The sequence below is a fragment of the Osmerus mordax genome, chromosome 16 (genome assembly GCF_038355195.1).
Source record: "Osmerus mordax isolate fOsmMor3 chromosome 16, fOsmMor3.pri, whole genome shotgun sequence".
NCBI lineage: Eukaryota > Metazoa > Chordata > Actinopteri > Osmeriformes > Osmeridae > Osmerus > Osmerus mordax.
This window is the reverse complement of record NC_090065.1, coordinates 2,332,719-2,359,149: the sequence shown is the minus strand read 5'-3', so window position 1 is coordinate 2,359,149 and position 26,431 is coordinate 2,332,719. Positions and strand designations below refer to the sequence as shown.

General features: G+C 54.1%; 1 protein-coding gene across 1 annotated transcript in view; it reads left to right on the top strand.

Moving 5' to 3' along the window:
• The window catches only part of chd7 (chromodomain helicase DNA binding protein 7), a 48,727-nt gene extending 22,753 nt beyond the window's left edge, over window positions 1-25,974 (top strand). Inside the window, exons 5-37 of the mRNA XM_067252892.1 lie at window positions 455-510; window positions 1,007-1,121; window positions 1,310-1,393; window positions 2,035-2,172; window positions 2,845-2,966; window positions 4,204-4,447; window positions 5,556-5,732; window positions 5,951-6,094; window positions 6,610-6,708; window positions 6,939-7,125; window positions 7,310-7,520; window positions 7,715-7,910; window positions 8,146-8,313; window positions 8,438-8,617; window positions 8,818-8,928; window positions 9,974-10,179; window positions 11,852-12,051; window positions 12,385-12,547; window positions 14,314-14,403; window positions 15,739-15,842; window positions 18,113-18,242; window positions 18,540-18,655; window positions 18,998-19,346; window positions 19,686-19,894; window positions 20,134-21,135; window positions 21,338-21,498; window positions 21,774-22,016; window positions 22,226-22,402; window positions 22,786-23,031; window positions 23,258-23,470; window positions 23,687-23,827; window positions 23,982-24,086; window positions 24,447-25,974. Of these exons, the coding sequence (XP_067108993.1) occupies window positions 455-510; window positions 1,007-1,121; window positions 1,310-1,393; window positions 2,035-2,172; window positions 2,845-2,966; window positions 4,204-4,447; window positions 5,556-5,732; window positions 5,951-6,094; window positions 6,610-6,708; window positions 6,939-7,125; window positions 7,310-7,520; window positions 7,715-7,910; window positions 8,146-8,313; window positions 8,438-8,617; window positions 8,818-8,928; window positions 9,974-10,179; window positions 11,852-12,051; window positions 12,385-12,547; window positions 14,314-14,403; window positions 15,739-15,842; window positions 18,113-18,242; window positions 18,540-18,655; window positions 18,998-19,346; window positions 19,686-19,894; window positions 20,134-21,135; window positions 21,338-21,498; window positions 21,774-22,016; window positions 22,226-22,402; window positions 22,786-23,031; window positions 23,258-23,470; window positions 23,687-23,827; window positions 23,982-24,086; window positions 24,447-25,532 (7,173 nt within the window). The 3' untranslated portion in view covers window positions 25,533-25,974. The remainder of the gene's footprint in view (window positions 1-454; window positions 511-1,006; window positions 1,122-1,309; window positions 1,394-2,034; window positions 2,173-2,844; window positions 2,967-4,203; window positions 4,448-5,555; window positions 5,733-5,950; window positions 6,095-6,609; window positions 6,709-6,938; window positions 7,126-7,309; window positions 7,521-7,714; window positions 7,911-8,145; window positions 8,314-8,437; window positions 8,618-8,817; window positions 8,929-9,973; window positions 10,180-11,851; window positions 12,052-12,384; window positions 12,548-14,313; window positions 14,404-15,738; window positions 15,843-18,112; window positions 18,243-18,539; window positions 18,656-18,997; window positions 19,347-19,685; window positions 19,895-20,133; window positions 21,136-21,337; window positions 21,499-21,773; window positions 22,017-22,225; window positions 22,403-22,785; window positions 23,032-23,257; window positions 23,471-23,686; window positions 23,828-23,981; window positions 24,087-24,446) is intronic.
• Window positions 25,975-26,431: the final 457 nt, after the last annotated feature.

The following is a 26,431-nucleotide window of genomic DNA, read 5'->3' as shown; positions in this document are numbered from 1 at the left end:
TGTCGCAGTGCTGTGGTTTTGGCTGGACGCCAGGCCCCGGGTCAGCCGTGTGTGTGTGTGTGTGTGTGTGATTCATGAGTCATCCCTGTTCAGTGCATGCTATAGATGGCTGCTCTGTCACAGTGACTTGTCAGGGCAGCTAGAACACGGGAACACACACAGTATAAACTAGACACACACACTTGTAAGCACACACACACAGTATAAACTAGACACACACACTTGTAAGCACACACACAGTATAAACTAGACACACACACTTGTAAGCACACACACACAGTATAAACTAGACACACACACAGTATAAACTAGACACACACACAGTATAAACTAGACACACACTCACACACCAATGATTATGAACACAAGCACATTTTAGACAACAACACACACAGCTACCGATAAGCCTGGTTAAGATGATGTGTTCCGTTCTGACTGTGTGTTTGGGTTTCAGCTGGAGTCTGGAGAGGAGGTGGAGGTGGAGGAATTCTACGTCAAGTTCAAAAGCTTGTAAGTGACAACACACACACACACACTCGCGCTGGCTAACACGTTGTTAGTCCAGCGTGTCATCTAATTTCCTGTGTCTCCAGGGTTGTGTGTGTGTGTGTGTGGTAATAGATGGTGAAATGTAATAAGGCGTCTGAACTGTTGTGCTGTATTAGATTTAGAAGGAGAGGAGAGGATGTTCTAAACCCTAGATTACTGCCAGTGTGCCGCGCTGGGGGGGGCTCTTGACTGGCGTGTGTGTGTGTGTGTGATGCAGCTTGTGTTTTCTGTCTATTTACCTGCTAGAATATGTATATTTTTAAATATGGTGTGTATGTGGCACGCTTTGTGTTTGTACAGTGTGCTAGTGTCAGGTGTGTGTGTGTGTGTGTGTTAGTATATCTAACGTGTGTGTGTGTTGGTATATCTGACGTGTGTGTGTGTGTGTTGGTATATCTGACGTGTGTGTGTGTGTTGGTATATCTGACGTGTGCGACGCCTCCCTCCCCTCCCCCAGCTCGTACCTGCACTGTCGCTGGGCAGACCAGGAGGAGCTGGAAAAGGACAAGCGGATTCACCAGAAGATCAAGAGGTTCAAGGCCAAGCAGGCTCTCAACAGCTTCGTGACTGAGGTCAGCCCATACACCAGCACTCCTTAGACGCCATGTTGGCTCCTCTTGGACACGTGCGCTCGACAGCTGCTGTGACGTACCACATCACTGCTGCTAGGAGCTGACATGCAGGAGGACGCTAACACTCTCTCTCTCCAACTCTTCCTGTCCCCTCCCCCTCTCCTCCCTGTCTCTCCTCTTCTCTCCAGATGGATGACGAGCCCTTCAATCCAGATTATGTGGAGGTTGACAGGGTGTTGGACATGTCCGAGAGCACAGACGAGAATGGAGAGGTACACACACACACACACACACACACACACACACACACGCTCCTGACACATCTGCAGATAGTATCTTCAGTCAGCTGGCGTGGGGTGTGTGTCCTGGTGTGATGTTTGGAGCTGGCTGTGATGGTCAGACTGAACTCTGCTCTCTAAACACACACCAAAGCTGACCTGGCCTTTCTTTGACTGGGAGATGAAAGGGAAAATACTCTCTCTCTCTCACACCTGATCTCCAGCCAAAGATGCAGCAATCTGTAGAAATGAAGATGCATTTCATTTTTGTCCTTGAAGCCAGTCGTTTATGTTATCATCAAAATTCCATCATGATGTCCATCAATGCCGTGTGCCAGATAGGACCTGTGCAGGCCCTCTGAAGCAGCACGCCCTCTGAAGCAGCACGCCCTCTGAAGCAGCGTGCTTTAGTAACCTGGAGGGTTCCCCCTGGAGGGTTCCCCCTGGAGGGTTCCCCCTGGAGGGTTCCCCCTGGAGGGTTCCCCCTGGAGGGTTCCCCCTGGAGGGTTCCCCCTGGAGGGTTCCCCCTGGAGGGTTCCCCCGCATTAGAACTCACTTTTATACTCATCTTCCACATCAGCACCACACGCACGTCCAATCAGCATCTCACAGCAGTGCCCCTCCCCCTCCCCCAGACGGTGTGCCTGTACCTGGTGAAGTGGTGTTCGCTGCCCTACGAGGACAGCACCTGGGAGCTGAAGGCCGACATCGACCAGACCAAGATAGACGAGTACGAGCGCGTCATCTCTCGCCAGCCACAGACCAAACGTGTGGTGGGTGTCACTCTCCGCCTCCAGCCGGCTCCTGCAGAGTGTGTGTGTGTCTGTGTGTGACTGTTTCTGCCCCTGTGTGTGTGTGTGTGTCTGTTTCTGCCCCTGTGTGTGTGTGTGTGTGTGACTGTTTCTGCCCCTGTGTGTGTGTGTGTGTGACTGTTTCTGCCCCTGTGTGTCTGACTGTGTTTCTGCCCCTGTGTGTGTGTGTGTGTGTGTGTGACTGTGTGTGTGTGTGACTGGCTTGCATGTGTATCCAGCTCTCCTGGCCCCGAGCCTGTCGTCACTCTGGTGTTACTGTGTCTTTAACTGCTTTCCCAGCACAGGACACACTCCTGTGGTCAGACCTCAACCACCAACCCCACTGTGTGTGTGTGTGTGTGACCCCTCCCTCCCACCCTTCTCTGGCCCCAGCCACGAATCACAGTCGTGTGTGCGTGTGTAGTCCTGACATTAACAGCAGGGAATCGGGTGGCTTAGCGGTTAGGGAATCGGGCTAGTAATCGTCAGAAGGTTGCCGGTTCGATTCTCGGCCGTGAAAAATGACGTTGTGTCCTTGGGCAAGGCACTTCACCCTACTTGCCTCGGGGAGAATGTCCCTGTACTTACTGTAAGTCGCTCTGGATAAGAGTGTCTGCTAAATGTAAAATGTAACAGGAGCCTCTCTCTCTGTAGGAGCGCCCCCCCCCAGGAGACTGGCACAAGTCAGAGAGCTCCAGGGATTACAAGAACGGGAACACTCTCAGGGAATACCAGCTGGAGGGAGTCAACTGGCTGCTCTTCAACTGGCACAACAAGTACGTACACCTGCAGTAGTATGCACTCGCTAGTACGCACTCGCTAGTACGTACCTCCTCTGGGTGAATGTGTCACGCAACCACCACTCTATTAAACACTGTCGATTCAAATCTAATGTATTTTTATAGCCCTTTCTTACAAGCAATGTCACAGAGGGCTTCACGTACGCCCATAGAACTGCACCTAAACCAGCCTTAACCCTCAAGGTTTATAATTCATATTCTAGATGTTAGTGGGTTCCATGGAAATAAGTTTATACCGTTCATACAACTCCTTACAGTGTAGTTAACTCTCCTTGCTGCATAAGCACACACTAAGGATCCAAAGTTCCTGTTGTATCATGTTATATACATCAGTAGGTTCCATTAAATTGATTTATTATTAATGAATAATAGAATTAACACCTTTGTTCACAGCTTAGAGGAAGTTCTGTGACATTTTATTTTGGACGTCCATATGATCCAGTCAATTCCGGTACAAACTTCCTCTTAATGTAACCTACAGGCAGAAAAGTAACCACCAGCGTGAAGTAAGAACTAGAAATGTTTGAGTGACGGACAAGTGTGTGTGTGTGTGTGTGTGAGAGTGAGAGGCTTGAAGTCTGTTTCGGCAGCTGTGTATTGGAGCCTCGGATCCTGGTTGTTTTGGTTGGTTTATATGGTCTCAGGTTACATGTGTTGGGTAACATTTTCGATGTTATGATAAGTTGAGATAGTGATAAGTTGTCAAGAAGTAAGTTTACACAATTCTGGCACTGGATTTTCCTCTTTGGGGGGGGGGGGGAGATTACTACTGATTTATATGGCGTTTTAGTTACTGGCTTTATATTTCTCAGTGTTCCAGCCCAGATAAGCCTGTTGCTGGCTGGATTTTGCGTGTATGTGTGGTACATACACACTAAATGACAGTCAAAACCTGTTAGCACATATGTAATGTACTCTCTGCAAGAATGTGTCAGTTACCAGCACATGAACACTCCATATTGTGAGTGGCTAACGTGTGTGTGTGCCAAGCAGCCGGTGTGTGTGTGTGGTATTACACAACCATGTTGTGGGCCCACACACACTGTGTTAACTCCATCCCCAGCGGTCTGTCAGTGGCTGTATACCAGACCCACCAGATCCCTCTTAACTGGAGCTCCACCAGTTTCAGAACCAGCCAAAAGCCCTCACGTGCCCATCCAACATGGCCGCCCGCACACAGTAAACACCACCCCTCTCCCTCCTCCCCTCGCAGGCGAAACTGCATCCTGGCGGACGAGATGGGTCTGGGGAAGACCATCCAGTCCATCACCTTCCTGTACGAGATCTTCCTGAAGAACATCGAGGGGCCCTACCTGGTGATCGCCCCCCTCTCCACCATCCCCAACTGGGAGAGGGAGTTCCGCACCTGGACCGAGCTGAACGCTGTGGTGTACCACGGCAGCCAGGCCAGCCGTAGGACCATCCAGGCCTACGAGATGTACTTCAGAGACGCACAGGTAACTACTACATCTAACTAGGGAGTCAGATGGCTGAGCGGTGAGGGAGTCGGGCTAGTAATCTGAAGGTTGCTAGTTCGATTCCCGGCTATGCCAACCAAATGACGTTGTGTCCTTGGGCAAGGCACTTCACCCTACTTGCCTTGGGGAGAATGTCCCTGTACTTACTGTAAGTCGCTCTGGATAAGAGCGTCTGCTAAATGTAAATGTAAACTACATGCTCTTATTGTTCTTCCCTTTGGGACTTATTTGGTTTTCACAATGTATGCTTCATGTTTGGCTCCCCGCAATGTTGCGGCTATCTCGTTGTTATGATCAGTGACCTATACACTTTTGTAAAACTCTCTTTTGGAAGTCGCTTTGGATAAAAGCGTCTGCTAAATGCCTAAATGTAACCATGGACTACCCCCCCGTAACCATGGACTACCCCCCGTAACCATGGACTCCACCCCGATGCGACCGTAGCAGACAGTGATGCGACGCATGACCGTAGTCTTGTTGTGAACTTTACCCATGAACCCTCCAGGCTGATGAGATGTACTTCAGGGATACTGAGCTTGATGCAACCCTTCCACAAGCGTCGCGCAGCCAAATATAACCCAGCCCTCAGCTGTGGTAGTCCATTGTCGCAACCGGACGCTGGTTACCTGACCCTAACCCCACTGTCCAATCAGATCCAGGCAGGGTGTCCAGGCCACACCTCACTGCCTCTCCCCTCCTTCCACGCTTGTCACCATCCCACACAGAGAGGTTTCCACCCCCACCCCTGCAGCGCTGTTAGGGCATGGCCCTAATCTAGCGCTGTAATCCAGGTGGACAGTGCAGTTTATAGTCTCAGGGGGTCAGGTGCTAAGGGTTAAATTGATCATCACCTGGCCGGCTGGCACACCTACTCCAGTAACCTCAGATGTGGGCCTTGGCCTGGATTAGCTGGGATTGCTAGTCCTGTTGTGAGTGCTTTGACCTCCTACGCCTGTTTCTAAGACGGATGAGGAGGATGATTTCGCCCTTCGTCACACTTGTCCATGATGATGATGATGGTCGTGATGATGATGATCTTCCTTTGCCCTCAACTTTGTTCCTTTTTCATCCTCCTCCCCTCCATCAGGGCAAGGTGATAAAGGGAGCGTACAAGTTCAACGCCATCATCACCACGTTTGAGATGATCCTGACAGACTGCCCGGAGCTGCGTAGTGTCCCCTGGCGCTGTGTGATCATCGACGAGGCGCACCGCCTCAAGAACAGGAACTGCAAGCTGCTGGAAGGGCTCAAGATGATGGACATGGTACGTCCCAGGCCCGTCTGATAGGTCCAAACCCCTGCTCTCCAGATCAGTTCCAGAACTAGTTCCTATATCTACAAAGGCTTTAGCAGTGAGAGGCTGTTGTCCAGATTAGTTCTAGATCTAGTTCCTGTCTCTACCAAGGCTTCTGAAGGCTCTCTTAGCAGAGGCCCTGTCAGGTGTCCTCTGACGGTGCTGTTTCTTCCCTCCCTCCCTGACAGGAACACAAGGTTCTCCTGACAGGAACCCCCCTGCAGAACACGGTGGAGGAACTCTTCAGCCTGCTCAACTTCCTGGAGCCAGAGCGCTTCCCCTCAGAGAACACCTTCATGGAGGAGTTCGGAGACCTCAAGACCGAGGAACAGGTACGTGTGCTTCTCTTAGTACGTGTGTGTCAGAGTCAGATGGGTGAGCGGTTAGGGAATCGGGCTAGTAATCGGAAGGTTGCCAGATCGATTCCCGGCCGTGCAAAAAAAAAAGACGTGTCCTTGGGCAAGGCACTTCACCCTACTTGCCTCGGGGGAATGTCCCTGTACTTACTGTAAGTCGCTCTGGATAAGAGCGTCTGCTAAATGTAAATGTGTTTCTCTGAGTGTGTGTTGAATCCCCAGCTCCTGGTTAGCTGCTCCTACAGGGTAGACATCCATAATGTATTAATCTGTGCTAGAAAACCTTAAGTCTCAGACAAATATTTACTCTCTTCAGCCCCATGGGGATGTTTAGCTGTTCATCTGTCTCATTTCAGAATTTGCCCCGAAGCGAATATCAATAAAAGTTTAATTGAGATCAGTGGTTTTAAGCTGGAGGCGGTGTGTGTTCGTGCGTGATCGTGTGTGTTGGAGTTTTGTTGGTTTCCGTGGTAATGCCTGGTCTCCCTCAGGTCCAGAAGCTGCAGGCCATCCTGAAGCCCATGATGCTTCGCCGTCTGAAGGAGGACGTGGAGAAGAACCTGGCTCCCAAGGAGGAGACCATCATAGAGGTGTGTAACGTGTGTGACGTGTGTGTGTGTAACGTGTGTGTGTGTGTGTAACGTGTGTCTGTCTGTGTGCAATGTGTGAGAAATTACTGAAACAATCAAGATATCATCTTATCACATCCTCTATTGCTCAATCTCACTCCCTCCCTGTTTTGAACTCGACCACAGATAGAAAACCACGACTGTGTTGGGAGAAACTGTAACCAGGCTCTCTCTCTCTCCCCTGTGTCCAGGTGGAGCTCACCAACATCCAGAAGAAGTACTACCGGGCCATCCTGGAGAAGAACTTCTCCTTCCTGACCAAGGGAGGCGTGGGGGGGCCAGGGAGTGGGGGTGGGGGCGGGGGGGCCAACGTGCCCAACCTGCTGAACACCATGATGGAGCTGAGGAAGTGCTGTAACCACCCCTACCTCATCAACGGTACGCTGCCCTGGGGTCACCTGGGGGTCGAGATGATTCAGCGATGTGGCTGTGATTCCGGAAGGAATTGTGTGTTCCGTGCTTCTGATTCCGGAATGGAGGCTGCGTTCTGTGGCTGCGATTCTGGAGTGAGTTTTGTGTGTTCCGATGGTGGTGCTGATTCCGGAGTGTTCTGTGCCTCCAGGTGCCGAGGAGAAGATCTTGGAGGAGTTCCGGGAGGTCCACCATGCGGAGATGCCAGAGTTCCACCTCCAGGCCATGATCCAGGCCGCCGGCAAGCTGGTGCTGATCGACAAGCTGCTGCCCCGGCTGAAGGCTGGAGGACACAGGGTCCTGGTGTTCTCCCAGATGGTCCGCTGCCTGGACATCCTGGAGGATTACCTCATCCAGAGACGGTGAGGAGGAGGGGGGGGGTGACTTGAAGAGTGGATGGGTTAGAGAAGAGGGGGCTAGAAGGGGGAGAGAGAGGGATGGGAGAGCTGGGGGCGGCGAGAGAGGGGGGGGGAGAGTAGGGAGTAAAGAGAAAAGATCTTGAGAGTGGAGACCTAGTCAGTATCATACATGTTAACTGACCCCCCCCCCCCCCCAGGTATCCCTATGAGCGCATCGACGGGCGTGTCCGTGGAAACCTCCGCCAGGCCGCCATCGACCGGTTCTCGCGGCCGGACTCGGATCGCTTCGTCTTCCTGCTGTGCACGCGTGCCGGCGGGCTGGGGATCAACCTCACCGCCGCCGACACCTGCATCATCTTCGACTCTGACTGGAACCCCCAGAACGACCTGCAGGTGAACACACACACACACACAGAACGACCTGCAGGTGAGCACACACACACACTCACACAGAACGACCTGCAGGTGAACACACACACTCACACACACAGAACGTCCTGCAGGTGAGCACACACACAGAAGTGTGTGTGAGTGGGCTGCACGCACGGCTGGGCTGACTAGATGGATGCTCACACACACTTGACCAAACACTGTTCTGTAACTAACTTTTTCTCGTGCGTGTGTCCAGGCCCAGGCGCGTTGCCACCGTATCGGGCAGAGCAAGGCGGTGAAGATCTACCGCCTGATCACCAGGAACTCGTACGAGAGGGAGATGTTCGACAAGGCCAGCCTGAAGCTGGGCCTGGACAAGGCTGTGCTGCAGAGCATGAGTGGAAGGGACAACGCAGCCAACGGGGTGAGGAGACACACACACAGAGACACACAGACACACGCGCACACACTCGCACACGCACACAGAGACGCTCACACACACACATCCACACACACAGCTGGGTCATGATGTGTAAATGTGTGTGCAGGTGCAGCAGCTGTCTAAGAAGGAGGTGGAGGACCTGCTGAGGAAGGGAGCGTACGGAGCTCTGATGGACGAGGAGGACGAAGGCTCCAAGTTCTGTGAGGAAGACATCGACCAGATCCTGCAGAGACGCACCCAGACCATCACCATCGAGTCTGAGGGCAAGGGCTCCACCTTCGCCAAGGTGACCCCCCCCCCGACCCCAACCTGAGATCGAGGGATCTCAGGTTGAAGATCTCCCCCTCTGTTCTGCTAAATGAATGTTACGTTTGCCACCTAGTATCGTTCAAGCCAGCCGATCACCGTGACGACTGGAGATGATCTGACTGAAGCCGTTTCGTGAGATGGTTTCTCACTGTTTCTGTTCCTCTTCCTCTCGTCCAGGCGAGTTTCGTTTCCGCTGGAAACAGGACGGACATCTCACTGGAGGATCCGGACTTCTGGCAGAAATGGGCCAAGAAGGCGGAGCTTGACCTCACCGTCATCAATGGAAGGGTGAGCAGGGAATCATGGGAGATGTAGACCTGTGGGAGACAATACTGTTAAACTCACTGAAATGGGAAATGTGGTCCTACAGAAACTACATGAGATGTAGTCCTATGGCGGCCAATACTATTAATCTCACTGAAGTGGGAAATGTAGTCCTACAGAGGTTACATGCTTGGGAGTTGTAGTTCTTTCAGGGTCAAGCCTGTCACGGCTCAAGTGTGTCTGGGCATCATTAGTGGTTGACTGGTTGTTAGCATGTGGTTGTTATTTCAGCAGCTAGGCTAGATGTTGGGGTTGGATCAGAGGGGGGGGGGAAACCAGGGACAACAGCAGTAAGTACTCAGGGGGGGTGCGTGAGCCTGGCAGAGCAGAGCGTCTGAGAGGAACAACATATCCTCTGTCAGGAGAAACATTCCCTGACTGCTGTGAGGACTTTCTCTGCCTCTTTCAGTCTCTTGCCCTCAACCTCTCTCCTCACTCTCTCTTCACTTTATCTCTCTCTCTCTCTCTACCTCTGTCTCTCTCACACACACACTCAGTCTCGGAGCTAGCTGGTGTTAGCTCCTCATACATACGCTAATCTGAGGCGTTAATTAATAAGGCTGATTACCCCAGGCTAGCCAAGCGTGGAGTGTAGTTACCACATACACACACACACACAGTCCCGTTCACACACACACACTCTTCCTCACTCACACACACACACACTCTCATAGTGATAGCAGGGCTAAGCAGAGTGGAGTAGCGGTGATTTAAATGCCGACTGTGGGAATCTCCTCTTCTTTAATTACCCGTGTTCCTCCTGTCTCCAGCGGTTAGGAGGCAGAAAGCTAAGCTGCTTAGCTACGCTTACCCCGTTGCCTGGAGAGAACGCATGCACACAAACACACACACTCGCGCGCACACACACACTTGTAGTTTGTTGTCAAACTAGCACTTCTCAGGCCCACTACAGCCACTATAATCACCAGAGCGATCCTCCAAAAAAAGAAAAAAACACATGATTTGTATAGGAAGTCCTAACGGAGGGTGCGTTTGTTTCGTCTCCCAGAACACCCTGGTGATCGACACGCCGCGCGTGCGCAAGCAGACGCGGCACTTCAGCGCGGCCAAGGAGGACGAGATGCTGGAGTTCTCGGAGCTGGAGAGCGACTCGGAGGAGAAGCCCATCCCTAAGCCCCGGAGGAGCCAGGACCGCACGCAGGGGTACCCCCGCAGCGAGTGCTTCAGGGTGGAGAAGAACCTGCTGGTCTACGGGTGAGCCTGGAGCCCACAGCTACCCCTGGGGGGGGGGGGGGGAAGGGGGGGGGGGGGGGATCTGCTGGTCTATGGGTGAGCTTGGAGTCCACAGCCTGGGGAGATGAGGGGGAGAGGTTGGGGTAGTGGGGGTGGACTGCTGGGGGGAGAGAGAGAGAGAGAGAGAGAGAGAGAGAGAGAGGGAGGTGGTGGTGGTGAAGTATGGGCGTGTGTGTAGGATAATGCTTGCGGCCTCACATGCAGAGTGATTGAACACATGAAGCAGTCCTGGCCTCACATGCCAGAACGATCATCTCACACACACACGGAACTCTGATCGATACTGTTTTGCACAACACATTGTGACCCAGAACACACACGCATACAATTAACACCCTCGCACTTCTATGCGCAGAGTGACCTTGCCCAGCGCACAGTACTGCTCACACTCACTCAGTCATCAAGCAAAGCCTGACCTGTGCAGTCATCATGGTTGGTTAAACGCACCATGTCCAACCTGCAGCAGACAGGGTGGGTTTGTTTTTCACATGCCAGTGTCTCCTCCCCCTCCCATCACTCCATCTCTCTCTTCTACCCCTCCCCCTGCCCTCTATCTCTCTCACTCCCACCTCTCTCCTGCCCTCTATCTCTATCCCTCCTCTCTCTCTCCTGTCCTCTTTCTCCTCTCTTTCTTCTGCTCTTGCTTTTCTCCTTCAACCTCTCCTGTCCTCCCTCCTCTCTCTCCTGCCCTCTATCTCACTCTCTCCTTTCTCTCCCCCTGTCCTTCCTCTCTCCCCTGTCTGGTGCAGAGCCCTGGGGCTGTAGGCCACATACAGCCCTCCCCCCTCTCCCCTGCTGGATGTCTGCTTGTCTCTCTCTCTCCCATCTCTCTTGTCAGTCTGTGCTGGATGTCTGTCTGGTCTGCCTTTGTATTTGAATGCGTGAGTGTGTTCATTTGTCTGGATCATTTTTGTGACACGTCTGTCTGTCTAGCTGTCTGTATGTCTGCCTGTCTAGCTGCCTGTCTGTCTAGCTGTCTAGCTAGCTGTCTAGCTGTCTGTCTGTCCAGCTGTCTGTCTATCAGCCTGGTCCTTTAAACTTGACTGGTCTACTCTCAGATCAGGGTTAATCTCTCCTCTCTCATGGTCCAGATCAGGATCTGGTTCTAGAACAGTATATTCTGTTCTACAACTCTCCCCCACCCCCCTGTTATGGTGGGGCAAGGCGTCATGCCAACCGCACTCATATCACCAATCTGGTGAGGTGGTGTCACACATGCAGGGGCCTTCACCAGGTCAGTGTGTGTGTGTTCACGTGTTGGTGTGTGACACGATGAGGAGGGGGTTGAAGGATTCAGGTCATGGAGGTGGGTCTGATGTCTGTCTGACATCAGACAGGATGTCGGACAGACAGGATGTCGGACAGACAGGATGTCGGACAGACAGGATGTCTGACAGACAGGATGTCGGACAGACAGGATGTCGGACAGACAGGATGTCAGACAGACAGGATGCCAGTGTCTGGGCTGTTGTCTGGCCTGGGCTTGTCTGGGGTGCAGCTCTGGTGCATTCATATATGAATGAGACATGATGACACTGACTGAATATCTTTCCCTCCTCTTCTTCTCTCCCCCCTCCTCCTCTCTCTCTCTCTCTCTATCTCTCTATCTCTCTCTCTCTCCCCCTCCTCCCAGGTGGGGTCGTTGGGGTGACATCTTGTCTCACGGGCGTTTCAAGCGTCCCCTCCGTGAGCAGGACGTGGAGACCATCTGCCGCGCCCTGCTGGCCTACTGCCTGCTGCATTACCGTGGCGACGAGAACATCAAGAGCTTCATCTGGGACCTGATCACCCCGTCAGAGGATGGACAGAGCCGCACACTGGCCAACCACTCTGGTAACACACACACACACACACTGGCCAACCACTCTGGTAACACACACAAACACACACACACTGGCCAACCACTCTGGTAACACACACAAACACACACACACTGGCCAACCACTCTGGTAACACACACAAACACACACACACACACACACACACACTGGCCAACCACTCTGGTAACACACACACAAACACACTGGCCATCCCCTCTGGTAACACACACACACACACACACTGGCCATCCCCTCTGTTAACACACACACACACACTTGGAACACACTGTGAAGCTGCTGTTGTGTGTTCTGTGGTCCCTGTGTGACTGTCCTCCTCCCCCTCCAGGACTGTCCACCCCTGTCCCTCGGGGCCGTAAGGGGAAGAAGGGCAAGCCTGCGCTGGCCCCCACCCCACAGCTGCCCAGGGCAGAGTGGCTGGCATCCTGCAACCCTGACCTACTGCTCCAGGAGGACAGCTACAAGAGACACCTCAAACACCACTGTAACAAGTACGACCCCTCACCTCACAACTCACCTCAAACACCACTGACCCCTCACCTCACAACTCTGACCCCTCACCTCACAACTTCCCTCAAACACCTCTGACCCCTCACCTCTGACCCCTCACCTCACAACTCACCTCAAACACCTCTGACCCCTCACCTCTGACCCCTCACCTCACAACTCACCTCAAACACCTCTGACCCCTCACCTCTGACCCCTCACCTCACAACTCACCTCAAACACCTCTGACCCCTCACCTCTGACCCCTCACCTCACAACTCACCTCAAACACCTCTGATCCCTCACCTCTGACCCCTCACCTCACAACTCACCTCAAACACCTCTGACCCCTCACCTCAAAACCCACTGACACCTCACAACTCACCTCAAACACCACTGACCCCTCTCACAACTCACCTCAAACACCACTGACCCCTCTCACAACTCACCTCAAAAAACACTGCAATAAGTAGGACCCCTGACATCTGACCCCTTAGTTTTGAACCCTGACCCTCACAACTCACCTGAAACACCCATGACCTCTGAACCCTCATCCTCTGCTAAATGCATAAATGTAACTCGCATTAAATTGAGTTCTGGAGATGGAGTTCGGACCATTCTAGAACCCTTCATCCCAGATGGAGTTCTGACCATTCTAGAACCCTTCATCCCAGATGGAGTTCTGACCATTCTAGAACCCTTCATCCCAGATGGAGTTCTGACCATTCTAGAACCCTTCATCCCAGATGGAGTTCTGACCATTCTAGAACCCTTCATCCCAGATGGAGTTCTGACCATTCTAGAACCCTTCATCCCAGATGGAGTTCTGACCATTCTAGAACCCTTCATCCCAGATGGAGTTGTGACTCTTGTGGTGGCCTCTAGCTCAGATCCGGGTCCTGTAGAAGCATCTCAACACAGCTCTGCTGCAGACCCTTCACACACCCTCCCCCAGGCTAGCTAGCCTATTGTACAGACTCCTATCCAGCCTTTCTTCCCTCTCTCCCTCTCTCCCTCCCTCTCTGCTCCTATTGTTCTTGCTAGGCTGCTATCTCTTCTCCCACTCCTCTATTCTGGCCAGCCATACTCTCCTCTTTCTGCCTGGATGGAACTTTCCTTCTGTTGTCATTGTCCGTCCACCCCCCCCCCCCTCTCTCTCTCTCTCCCCCCACTCCCCGTTTATGTCTGCCAGACCAGAATCTCTTTAGTTTTTTTCTCTTTTTCTTCTTCTAAATCAGCACGTTCTTCCTCTGTTCTGGCCTGCTGTTTCCCCTCCTCCTCCTTCCTGTGCCTCTCTGTCTTTCTCTCCCTCTTTTCTCTCGCCGCTTTGCCAAAACTTTCCCCTCCCGTCCGTGGTGGTGCTGTGTTGTCAGGGAGACGAGACCGTGGCGGCAGGTTAGTGTGCAGGCTGGCAGGGCTCCAGACCAGGTGCCAGGCAGACCTGTTGGTGCGGGGTGATTATGAGGTGCCATCTGTCAGGCGCTAGTGGGGGCTGGCGCTGCCCGCAGCCCCAGCTAATCAGGCCTGGCAGCTTGATGGATGGGCAGGAGGCTGTGCCAAAGAGCCGCCACCACACACACACACGAGCGCTGGTGCTGTCGCTCGTGAGCACTCCAGCTCTGCTCAGCCCCTGCCACTGCTGACAAATGCACACGCGCACACACACTCTCTCTCTCGATCTTTCTCTCTCACACACACACACAGGGACAAGAGTTGCAGATACTGGTTGGCTGACTTTCTCTCCCCCCCCCCCCTCCCCCCCCTGTTCCAGAGTGCTGCTGAGGGTCCGTATGCTCTACTATCTGAGACAGGAAGTCATCGGTGACCAGGCCGACAGGATCCTGGAGGGAACAGACTCAAGGTTGGCATCCTCCCTTTCCTCTCCCTCTCTATCTCCCTCTATCTCCCTCCCTCTCGTCTGTCTGCCTCCCTCTCTATCTCTCTCTCTCCTCGTCTGTCTGCCTCTTTCTCTCTCGTCTCTCTCTCTCCTCATCTGTCTGCCTCTCTTTTTCTCTCTCTCGTCTCTCTTTCCTTATCGCTCTCTCCTCCCCCTCTCTCCTGTTCTGTCTCTCTCCGTCCCTTTCTTGTTCTACCTCTCGCTCTCTCCCTCTCAGCCACCCTCCATTATGTCTCCACACTCCCAAGCTCAAGCCCGTTTCATCTCCTCTCCCATCCCCCTCTCCTCTCTTCTAACCTCTCACCCAGATGTGCATGCATGTATAATGTTGAAAACGTGCACGCCATGTTGATGCCTTCCTGGGTCCTGACCCAACAGCTGTGTGTGTGTGTGTGTGTGTGTAAACATGCCAGCAAGTGTGTGTGTATCAAACAGACCGTGCATGTAAGACAAACACATTGTGTGTGTTGAGTCTGTGCTTGTCTGGTGGTGGTGATAGAGCAGGTCCAGGCCCAGAGCCAGACATGCTTTGGTGTTTCTGGTGATAAGACCGCGTCTTGTATGTTTCAGTGTGTGTCTGTCATTGTTTGTGTCATTCTGTGTGTGTGCCCCTCTCTACACTCCGTGTGTGTGCCCCTCTCTACACTCCGTGTGTGTGTGTCCCAGGTCCAGCCTCCCCCTGTAGCTAATGAGCATGCTTCCTCCCAGATACCTAGAGATAAGGCCATTACAGGCGCGCTCATCTGATTAAGCGATTGCTTGCAGATTTAGACCCTTTTAATCCGTTTTCCCCGCCTCTTTCTTTCCCATTCTTTCTCTTCTGTATCTCCCTCCTTCTCCTCTCTCACCTCTCTCCCTCCTCTCTCACCTCTCTCCCTCCTCCTCCCCTCTCTCACCTCTCTCTCTCTCTCCCTCCTTCTCCTCTCTCACCTCTCTCCCTCCTCCTCACCTCTCTCCCTCCTCCTCCCCTCTCTCACCTCTCTCTCTCCCTCCTTCTCCTCTCTCACCTCTCTCCCTCCTCCTCACCTCTCTCTCTCTCCCTCCTCCTCCCCTCTCTCACCTCTCTCTCTCCCTCCTTCTCCTCTCTCACCTCTCTCCCTCCTCCTCACCTCTCTCTCTCTCTCCCTCCTCCTCACCTCTCTCCCTCCTCCCCTCTCTCTCTCTCTCTCCCTCCTTCTCTCTCACCTCTCTCCCTCCTCCTCACCTCTCTCTCTCCCTCCTCCCCTCTCTCACCTCTCTCTCTCTCCCTCCTCCTCCCCTCTCACCTCTCTCTCCCTCTCTCTCTCTCCCCTCCCCCAGTGAGCTGGATATTTGGATCCCTCAGCCCTTCCATGCCGAAGTCCCTGCTGATTGGTGGGACAGCGAAGCTGACAAATCACTGCTCATCGGCGTTTTCAAACACGGTAAGCCCCTCCTCCCCCTCCCCCCCCCCCCGGCGGCCGACCGCAGGCTGATTGGTGTTCCCATAGTGACGGCGGAACACAGCTGGCTCAGTGAGGTGTCAACAGAGTGATGGATGGAGCCCAAGAGGGCTGGGAGCCTGGGCAGGATGTGGGTGTGTGTGTGTGTGTGTGTGGGCGATGTGTGTTATGTTTGGTTCTGAAGTTTGTGTGTGTGTGACATTGTGTTTGTGTGAGGGAATGAAGGGTGTATTTGTGTGGTTCTGAAGTGTGTGTGTGTGTGGTTGTGAAGTGTATTTGAGAGGTAATAAAGTGTGTGTGTGTGTGTGCTTGTAAATTGTGAGTGGGTGTTTGTGTGTGGGTGTATAGCTACCAGATCCGTAGCCAGCTCAAGCCCCTGGTCATCCAGGTATAGCACCCAGACTGGTCCTCCACGGTGGCGGCCACGCCAGCAGATGATTCCTCATGTTCTCAGCATCAGTCTGATCCAGGCTGGTTCCACCCTCTCCCCAGCCAACAGCACCATGGGTTTCAAAGTGCCAATTGTATTGACGGTAATAAATATTAATATTAATTGAGGATAATTGTCATCGTTCTCAGTAATTGCCACCCTCTCTGATTCAATTATGGATGGAGCTCAGTAGCTCTCACACACGCACACACACTCGCAGAACACACACACACACACTCGCAGAACACACACACACAATACAGCTAGCCCACAGTTAATCATAATCCTCATTCACTGGGGAGGCCCTGGGACGAAACGCATGCACACATACACACACACACACACACACACACACACACACACACAGTCTCTGGGGCTGCAGAGGAAAGACTGATGGCCTATAAACCTCCTCATGATTAGCGTTTGGCTCGGGGCACATCGGCGGTTAGGAACAATGTGTCACAGCATAAATCCTAATTGAAATGTGATGTTCGGGAGAGAGGCAGAGGATGGGAGGTGGGAGAGAGGATGGGGGAGGTGGGAGAGAGGATGGGGGAGGTGGGAGAGAGAGAGGGTGGGGGGCGTTGAGGAGGGGGGTGAGGGCTAGTGGCTGTGGTCTGGCCTGCTCACTGGCACGGTTGAAGGGTCCTACAGCCTGCCTCCCTGCGGACCTCTCCCTCCCTCCTCCGCCTCTCCCCCTCCCTCCTCCTCTCCCCCTCCCTCCCCTCTCCCTCCCGCTGTGCTCAGTGGGATGTGCAGCCTCTAATCTGTTCTGCTTGGACAGCTTCAACGGGCACCTCTCTCTCTCTCTGTGTCTCCTGCCCTCGCTCTCTCCGTCTCTCGCTCTACCTTTTCGCCCTCGCTCTCTCCCCGTCCCCCTCCCCTATCTGTGTTCCTCTCTTCACTGCTCACCCTCTGTTGAACACACACACATATGTGTGTGCGGCACTAAGACACACTTTCTCACAACTCACAGGTTCACTTTGACACGCACACAGTGACATTTAACAAACACGTGCACTCACACGCACACTCCCTCCCACCCTCCCCCTTCAGCGGGCGGTGTCTTGTGTGTGTGTGTGTGTGTCGTGTGTGTGTGTGTGTGTGCAGCTGGGTCCTGAGGTGGGGCCTTCTGCTCGTGTTTTTGTCTCAGTAATGATTTAATATGGAAGGGAGGAGGTGTCTCTGACAGGGTTTCATTACTGCTGCTGTCCACGGTCCCTGTCCCCAGCACGCTCTGCCCTTCAGCGCTGGGGGGGGGTGTGTGTGTGTGTGTGTGTGTGTGTGTGTGTGTGTGTGTGTGTGTGTGTATCGTGAGGAGTTGTGGTACTGGTGGTCTCTACACCAGTTCCCAGTCCACAGGACGTTCATTGATTCAAACGCTTCCTGTTAGTGTCCGCAACTTCCTGTTAGTGTCCCCAAACTTCCTGTCAGTTGAGTTCTCCTGGTGTTTCCTGTCACCATGACAGCCTGTGACTCGGCTGCTCTGGTGATGACTGACGGTCTCTCTGAAAGTCTCTCTTGACCGTGACGCAGACCTTGGTAATGACACTGCTTTCCACCCCTCTCTTCCCTGATCTCTCTCTTTCTCTCTCTCTCCTTCTCCCTCTTCCTTCTTCTATCTCTCCCCCTCCATTTCTCTCATTCTCCCCCCCCCCCCATTCTCCTTCTCTCTCCTCCTCCATCTCTCTCCTTCTCCTCCTTTCTCTCTACTCTCGCTCACTCTCTCCCCCTCCTTCTCCATCTTCCTTATTCTTCTCTCCCTCCCCCCTCCATCTCTCTTTTCTCTCCATCTCTCTCTCTCTGTCTCCTCTCTCTCCAGGCTATGAGAAGTATAACTCGATGCGAGCAGACCCAGCGTTGTGTTTCCTGGAGAGGGTAGGCATGCCTGATGCCAAGGCCATCGCAGCCGAGCAGAGGGGGGCGGACATGATGGCAGATGGCGTGGAGGGGTGAGAGTTGCTCTGCCAGAACACCATCAGCACCACCTCCCTTCTCCTCCTCCTCCACTCGCCCAACCTCCTGTCCCCATCTCTCTCTCTCACTCTCTCATTCATCAGGATTATTTGCTCTTGCACCTTTTGTTTAATTGGTTTTTTTATTTTGGGGGGGGAGGTTGTCTGGCACATCAAATGCTCTTTTTTTTTTTAATTAACCCCTCCTCTCTCCTCCCACCCGCCCCCTCTCTTCCTCCTCCTCCCTCTCCCCCCCTCCTCCCCCCCTCCTCCCCCCCTCCTCCCCCCCTCCAGGGAGGATGAGGATCCAGAGTACAAGCCTCTGAGGATGCCCTTCAAGGATGAGCTGGACGACTTCACCAACTCTCCCCTGGATGACAAGGATGAGTCCATGGATGTGGACCCTGAAGGTAGGACACACACACACACACACGTACATGTGCACAAATGCGCACACACATTCTATCTTCCCTCTTGTTTCACCCAATAATTAACTCTGTACAATCCTTCCCCCTCCCTCTCCCCCTCTCCTCCTTCCCCTCCCTCTCCCTCCCTCCTTCCCCCTCCCTCCCTCCTTCCCCCTCCCTCCTTCCCCCTCCCTCCCTCCTTCCCCCTCCCTCCCACTTTCCCCCTCCCTCTCCCCCTCTCCTCCTTCCTCCCCCTCCCTCCTTCCTCCTCCCTCCCTCCCTCCCTCCCTCCTCCTCCTCCTTCCTCCTTCCCCCTCCCTCCCTCTCCCCCTCCCTCCCCCCCAGCTAAGCCAGGAGAGAATGGTCGAGGTGCAGGGGGTCGTCTCTACTGGCCGGCGGCGTCTGCTCTCACCGCTCGCCTGCGGCGCCTCATCACGGCCTACCAGCGCACCAACCGCCGCGAGCAGCAGCGCCAGGAGGCCATGACCCGCCCCGACGGTCGGCGCCGCCGCCGGCCCCGGGATCAGCTCCTCGCCATGGTAACCGACGTGGGCGGGACCCCGGGATTCCTGCCGGAGGTCGGAGCCTTCCTGGCCGAAGGAAACCCTTTCATGGCCAAAGGAGGGGCGTTTATTCCTGAGGCTACCGCCCTATTGGCCGACGGGGGAGCCTATTACAAAGAGAGGAGACAGAGGTGTGGTTTTGATTGGTTGTTGTGTTGGTTGTTGTGTTAACTGCCTGGGAGTGGACTGGTTTGTACGTAGGCGAAATGTAGGCGAAATTCATAAAAGTTAGCTAGATCTGCATAGCTGTCAGTGTACACGCATGGATGTATTAAAGACTGCCATCTTGGACAGATCTGTCCTCTAAAAGCGCTTTGAGTGAAAGAAATGCACTTCACAATTATTTTTTATTACTATTATTATAAAAAGCTATTCATAACCCTAACCCTAGTAATCGCAGATAAAAAAAAAGTTAAATCCGAAATGAAACCTGACCCCTCTCTCTCCCCCGCTCGTCTGGTGGTGGTCAGATGGACCAGGCGTGAGGAAGCAGACTTCTACCGTGTGGTCTCCACCTTCGGCGTGGTCTACGACACAGCCCGCCAGCGCTTTGACTGGGCCCAGTTCAGGGCGTTCGCCCGACTGGACAAGAAGACCGACGAGAGTCTGGAGAAGTACTACTATTCCTTTGTGGCCATGTGCAAACGGGTTTGCCGCATGCAGCTCAAGGCCGACAATGGTAAATAACATAAAAATCTATACATTTAAATTTGTATTTGTGTTTTGTTTATGAGATTTCTTTCACAAGTTCCATTTTTATTGACAACAGAACAGGGCTGGTTAGATGGTGAACATTAACCTTCTCTCTCCATCTCCTCTCTTTCCTTCCTCCTCTCTCTCCTTCCTCCTCTCTCTCCTTCCTCCTCTCTCTCCTTCTCCTCTCTCTCCTTCCTCCTCTCCCCTTGTCCCCCCCCCCAGCTGAGCTCCCAGACCCCACCCTGATCATCGACCCAATCACGGAGGAGCGCGCCTCGCGCACTCTCTACCGCATCGAGCTGCTTCGGCGAATTAGAGAGCAGGTGTTGCCCAACCCCCTCCTCAAGGAGAGGCTCCGTCTCTGCCAGCCTAGCTCCGACCTCCCCGATTGGTGGGAGTGTGGCCGCCACGACCGAGACCTCCTATTGGGCGCCTCCAAGCACGGCGTGAGCCGTACAGACTACCACATCCTGAACGACCCCGCCCTGGGCTTCCTGGAGGCCCACCGCAGGTTCACCCAGAAGGGGGCCGGCGTCCGCGACGGAGTCGCTCTGCCCTCCGACCTGGCCGCCGCACCGCCTGCCGTTCCTCCTGAGACGTCGGGCGTGGAGGAGGAGGAGCAGGAGGAGAAGCTGAAGGAGGAGGAGGTGGTGGTGAAGGAGGAGCAAGAAGAAGGGAAGGGAGTGAAAACGGAAGAGGAGGAAGAAGGGAAGGAGGAGAAGAAGGAAGAGACAAAAGAGGTGAAGGAGGAGGGAGACGAAGATGACATTCCATGTTCTAAAACGGAGAAGGCTGAAACCGAAGAGGAAGGAGGGAAGATGGAGGAGGAGGAGGAGGGAAAAACTGCGTCTCCCAAGAAGGAAGTGAAGAGCAAGGCGGAGGAGGAGGAGAAGGACACCAAGGACGAGGAGACGACCGTCGAGAAGATGGAAGTGAAGCCTGAGGGCGAGGTGTCTCCTGCGGAGGACAGCAGGGGCCAGGACAGGAAGCCCGACCTCCAGGAGGACTCCAAGGAAACCTCGTCATCTCCCAAAGCCCCTCCCACTCCTGCTGGAGAGGAGGAGGACGAGGAGGAGGGAGAGAAGAAGAACGAGGAGGAGGAGGAGGACCAGGAGCTGGCTCACCAGGAGCCTCCCAAGGCCGAGACGGAGAAGGCTTCTGAGGAAGAGGAGGAGGAGAAGATGGACGAAGACGATAAGTCTGAGAAGTCGTCACAGGCTGATGGTAGGCATGAGCGATCGACCACTTGTCGATTTGCACTCCTTATACTGATTGTTCTGTGTGTGCGAAGACCAATCTTGATTCAACCACCGATTAACTTAAAAACTCCACTATTTACTCTACTTTAGATAATGGTGTCTGTTAAAAGAGTAAGTATGTGAGGTTACGGTTGTCTGGGTGTTGTAACACTGGTGTTCCTCCTCAGCCGGTGGTTCCTCAGAGCAGAAGAACTTTGACGAGGAGAGTAACGCCTCTCTGAGCACCGCCAGAGACGAGACGCGAGACGGGTTCCCCGCGGAGGACGGAGAACCCTCCGCCATCCAGGTTCTCCAGGACAGAACCTTCTCCTTCTCCTTCTGGCCCAAGGTTGGTAGAATGTCAGGAGTCCCCTCCTTTCCCCTCCCTCCCCTCCTTCCCCCTCCTTTCCTCTCCCCTCCCTCCTCTCCCTCCTCCCCTGCCTCCTCTCCCTCCTCCTCCCCTCCCTCCTTTCCCCTCCCTCCTCCTCCCCTCCTTTCCCCTCCCTCCTCCTCCCCTCCTCCTCCCCTCCTCCTCCCCTCCCTCCTCCTCCCCTCCCTCCTCCTCTCCCCGTCCCTGACTTCCACCTCCTACCTGACACCCGTGTGTGTGTCTCGCCTTTCCAGGACAGGATCATGATCAACCGCATGGACAACATCTGCGAGGCCATCATCAAGGGCAAGTGGCCCATCAACCGACGCCAGTTCTTCGACTTCCCGGGAATGTTGCCGGGATACGGGCCGTCGACGGCAATGGCGATGGCGGAGAGGAGCCCGCTGCAGAGGCGGAGCCTGGCAGAGCTCTCCATGGCAACGGGACAGACTAGCTTCAGTGGCAGCGAAGACCTCACGCTGTCGCCCCAGGTCAACGTGAGTGACCTCACAGGAAAACATGTCATAATAACATTACAACATGACATCATGACACGACATCACCACATGACCTCACGCTCTCGCCTCAGGTCAGTGAGTGACCTCACACAACTTAGAACACACAACTCCTACACTTGAACACACACTTGAACACACCTTACAACACATGAACACAAAATAACCATAACCTCCCTCCCCCCCATCAGGAGGACGCTCTGAGCATGTCGGTGCCTCGCCAGCGGCGCCGCCGGCGGAGGAAGGTGGAGATCGAGGCGGAGCGCGCGGCCAAGAGGAGGAACCTGATGGAGATGGTGGCCCAGCTGAGGGAGTCCCATGCAGCCGAGACCCAGAACCATCAGAACCACGCCATGGACCTCACCAAGGTACTGGGGGGAGGAGCAGAGGAGGGGGAGGTGTGTGTGGGGAGGTGGGGAATGGTAGATCTAGAACCATGCCATGGACCTCACCAAGGTACTGGGGGGAGGAGCAGAGGGGGGGGGAGGTGTGTGTGGGGAATGGTAGATCTAGAACCATGCCATGGACCTCACCAAGGTACTGTCGTTGATGATCATGATGATGGTGGTAGTAGTGATGATGATGGTGATGATGATGGTGATGATGATGGTGATGATGATGATCATGATGATGGTGGTAGTAGTGATGATGATGATGATGATGGTGGTAGTAGTGATGATGATGATGGTGGTAGTAGTGGTGATGGTGATGGTGATGGTGATGATGATGATGATGATGGTGTCTTCCTCAGGGCATCCACCACCACCACCACAAGGCCTCCTCCTCCATGGGCAGCTTCTCCAGCGGCATGGTAACTGGCTCCGCCCTCAAAGCCCAGATGGAGCTCCTGCAGGCGGCCACACCCTCTCGCCACAGGGCCAACGGCTCATTGGCTGAGCCGGACCTGCCCACCAGGAGGAGGCGGGGCCGCAGGAAAAATGTGGAAGGGCTGGAGCTGCTGTTCATGGGAAATAAGACGGGCGGAGCCATCAACACGGTACGCTGCCTGTGATTGACCTTAACTCAAGTCTTTGAATCCCTCTTTCCTGTTCTTTCCTCTGAGAGTTCTATCTCAGAGAGTTCTATCTCAGAGAGTTCTATCTCAGAGAGTTCTATCTCAGAGAGTTCTATCTCAGAGAGTTCTATCTCTGAGAGTTGTAGATCTACCACTGTTGGTTCTAGATGGTTCTGTTGAGCTCAACCTGTCTGTTCCCTCTCTGCAGGAGGACTCTGAGAGCAGCAAGGCTCCGGTGGAGGGTGTGCAGATGCCCTCCTGTGCCCCCAGATCCCTGGCCGGTCCTGGGCAGAGCCCCAGCACTCGCCTGGCCTCTTCTGCCCTGGAAGAGCCCTCAGACTCTGCACCATCCAGCAAGGAGCTCAGGGATTGGCTACAACAGCACCCCACATACACCATGGATATGGCTGGATATACACCAGTACGTACACAGGAAACTAGAATCGAACTAACTGAGCCTACGTACATAGTTTGAGACCAGGCTTTGTATTCTAAGTAAAACTTACTCCAGAACCAGTACTCTCAAAGGAAAATGTTTAAATTGTGCAGGACTAGGTGCCTGCCCAACCTCACACATTAGGCCCAGTCTTGAGTCAGAGGCCTACATGGTGTTTACATGGCTGTTCCTCCCCTGCAGAAGAGCGAGGATCTGCTGCTGTCCCAGTTCCCCAAGCCCAAGCAGAAGAGGCATCGCTGCAGGAACCCCAACAAGATCGACATCAACACCCTCACAGGAGAGGAGAGGGTGCCTGTGGTCAACCGCAGGAACGGGCGCAAGGTACATTCACACAGCTAAGCATAAAATGTACACACGCAAGCTTACTCAATACACATACTCAAACATACAATTACACCTGGATAAAAGGGGCATTAATATGGGTTCAGGACTTGTCCAATCAGAAGCCTGAACTACTCTTGGTTGTTCTCCCTAGATGGGTGGGGCCATGGCTCCACCAATGAAGGACCTTCCTAGATGGCTATTGGAGAACCCCGAGTTTGCCATCGCTCCTGATTGGACGGATATCGTCAAACAATCTGTAAGTCACCTGACCCCATTACTGGAACATTCCGTTTTGTTGCTAGCTGTGAGTGTGATAGAGAGTGTGTTGGGTTCAGTGTAGCAGTGCTAAAGGCCATCTAATCACTAACATCTCTGGTTAATCCTGACAGCGTTTAATTTGTTTTAAAAAGCTGATATAATTTGATGAATGACCAAGAGCTGATGTTATCATCTAACCCTCTCCTCCCCCCTCTCCTTTCCTCCTTTTTGCTGTTTTCCCTCTCTCTCTCTCTTCCCCCCTCGCCTTTCCACCTCTCCTTTCCCTCTCCCCCCTCTTCCTCTCCTCTTTCTGTCCTTTGCCCTGACCCCTCCTCTCTTCCTCCCCTCACCCCCTCAGGGTTTCCTCCCGGAGGCCATGTTCGACCGCCTGCTCACCGGGCCCGTGGTCCGCGAGGAGGGCGTCCGTCGCCGGGGACGACGCCCCAAGTCGGAGATTGCCAAGGCAGCGGCCCAGGCTCAGGCCCAGGCAGTGGCGGCGGCGTCCTCGGGGGTCAACCCCTTGCTGATGAACGGGCTGTTCGGGGGCATGGACCTCAGCAGCCTGCAGTCGCTGCAGAGCCTTCAGCTGGCCGCCGGCCTCATGGGCTTCCCCCCCGGTCTCACAGGGGGAGACGGCAAGCACACCTCCGCCATGCTGCCCCTCATGCTGCCTGGCATGGGCGGCCTGCCCAACATGTTCGGCCTGGGGGGGTTGTTCGGCAACAACCTGGCGGCTGCGGCCGCCGCTGCCGCCGCAACCTCCAGCCCCGCTCCCGCCGCCAACGGGAGCGCGGAGGACGGGGAGTCGGACGAGACCTCCAAGCCTAAGCGGGAGGAGAGGGCGGCGGGGGAGGAGCGAGGGGACGTGGAGAAGAGAGGAGAGAAGAAGAAGAGGAGGAAGAAGAGGGAAGGGGGGAGGGGAGGGGAGGGAGAGAAGGCGGGCGAGGCTGAGGCCGAGGCCAACGGAGACGCAGCGGCTCTTGCGGCCGCCGGCATGTCAGCAAACTCCCTGGCCTTCAACCCCTTCCTGCTGTCCACCATGGCCCCCGGTCTCTTCTACCCCTCCATGTTCCTGCCCCCAGGCCTGGGCGGCCTCTCCCTGCCCGGCTTCCCCCCCACCTCGCTGGCCGACCTCCAGACCGCCATGGCCGGGGCCCTGGGAGCCGCGGTGGCAGCTGGCGGAGGAGCAGTAGGAGGGGGCGGGGCCGCACCGGACAAGGAGGAGGAGCCTGCCGCTGGCCCCGCCCCCGGCCCTGCCCCCAACGCGGAGGCGTCGGAGAACACGGCTGACGACAGCGACTCGGGCGAGAGCCAGGAGAAGGCGGCTGAGTCCTCGGCCCTGGAGGAGGAGGGGCCGGGACGGGCAGAGGAGGCCGACTCGCCCATGGAGAGCAGCCGGGCGGGCGAGGAAGACGAGGAGGAGGAGGAAGAGAAGAGTGAATGAATGACTGAAACTGGCCTTCTACATTTCTCCCAACCTGCCCGCCTCCCCCTCCCCCATTTACCTTTCTCTTCTCTGGACCGCTCACCTCGTTTACACACCAACTTGATATCCAAACATTATTATATATGAATTTTTGTTTTTGTTTCTGTTAATTGTTTCGACTGGTAAATATGAATCGGAGAGAGCGTGTAAGTTTTTTTTTAAAGAGCTCTCTCTGCCAATTTAGCGTAGTCAGGGAAAGCGCTCTGAGTAGAGTTTTGCAGATGTCAGAAAGGAGCGATTTCTGATCTCTGAGCACTGCAGTGCATCGTAGATGAGATGGAAAACCTCCTGAAATATTATAGGAATGAAATGGTTCCAATAGTGCTATGCTGCTTTTCTGTTTTCTTTTTTTCTTTTTTATTGTTTTGTTCCTTTTCTCTCTCCCTCCATCCATCTCTCTCCTTCCTCTCTCTCTCTCTCTCTCTCTCTCTCTCTCTCTCTCTCTCTCTCTCTCTCTCTCTCTCTCTCTCTCTCTCTCTCTCTCTCTCTACAGTTGATATTGTGACAGTAAGTAGCATCTCGTTAACTTTCAGTGGCTACGGCATTAAACGTCTACTTGCTGCTGAAAAGGATCCTGGGTAATTTTATGTTGCTGTTGTACTGTTCAGCCTTGAGGAGCAGGTTAGAAGTTCTCACACATATCAGATGGCCTCATTCTTGACTGCACCCCAGTCGGACACACTGAACACACACACACAAATCGTTCTTTCACAGACACACTAACTATCCATTGTAGGTTTCACTCCTTCTCTACCCTTGTAACTAACTTTGTCTTCTCCCCCATATTATACGCGGTAGGAAGCACACTAACTCTTTCATGGTAGTGGGCTCCTTCGGCCAGTACTCTGACTGTTTCT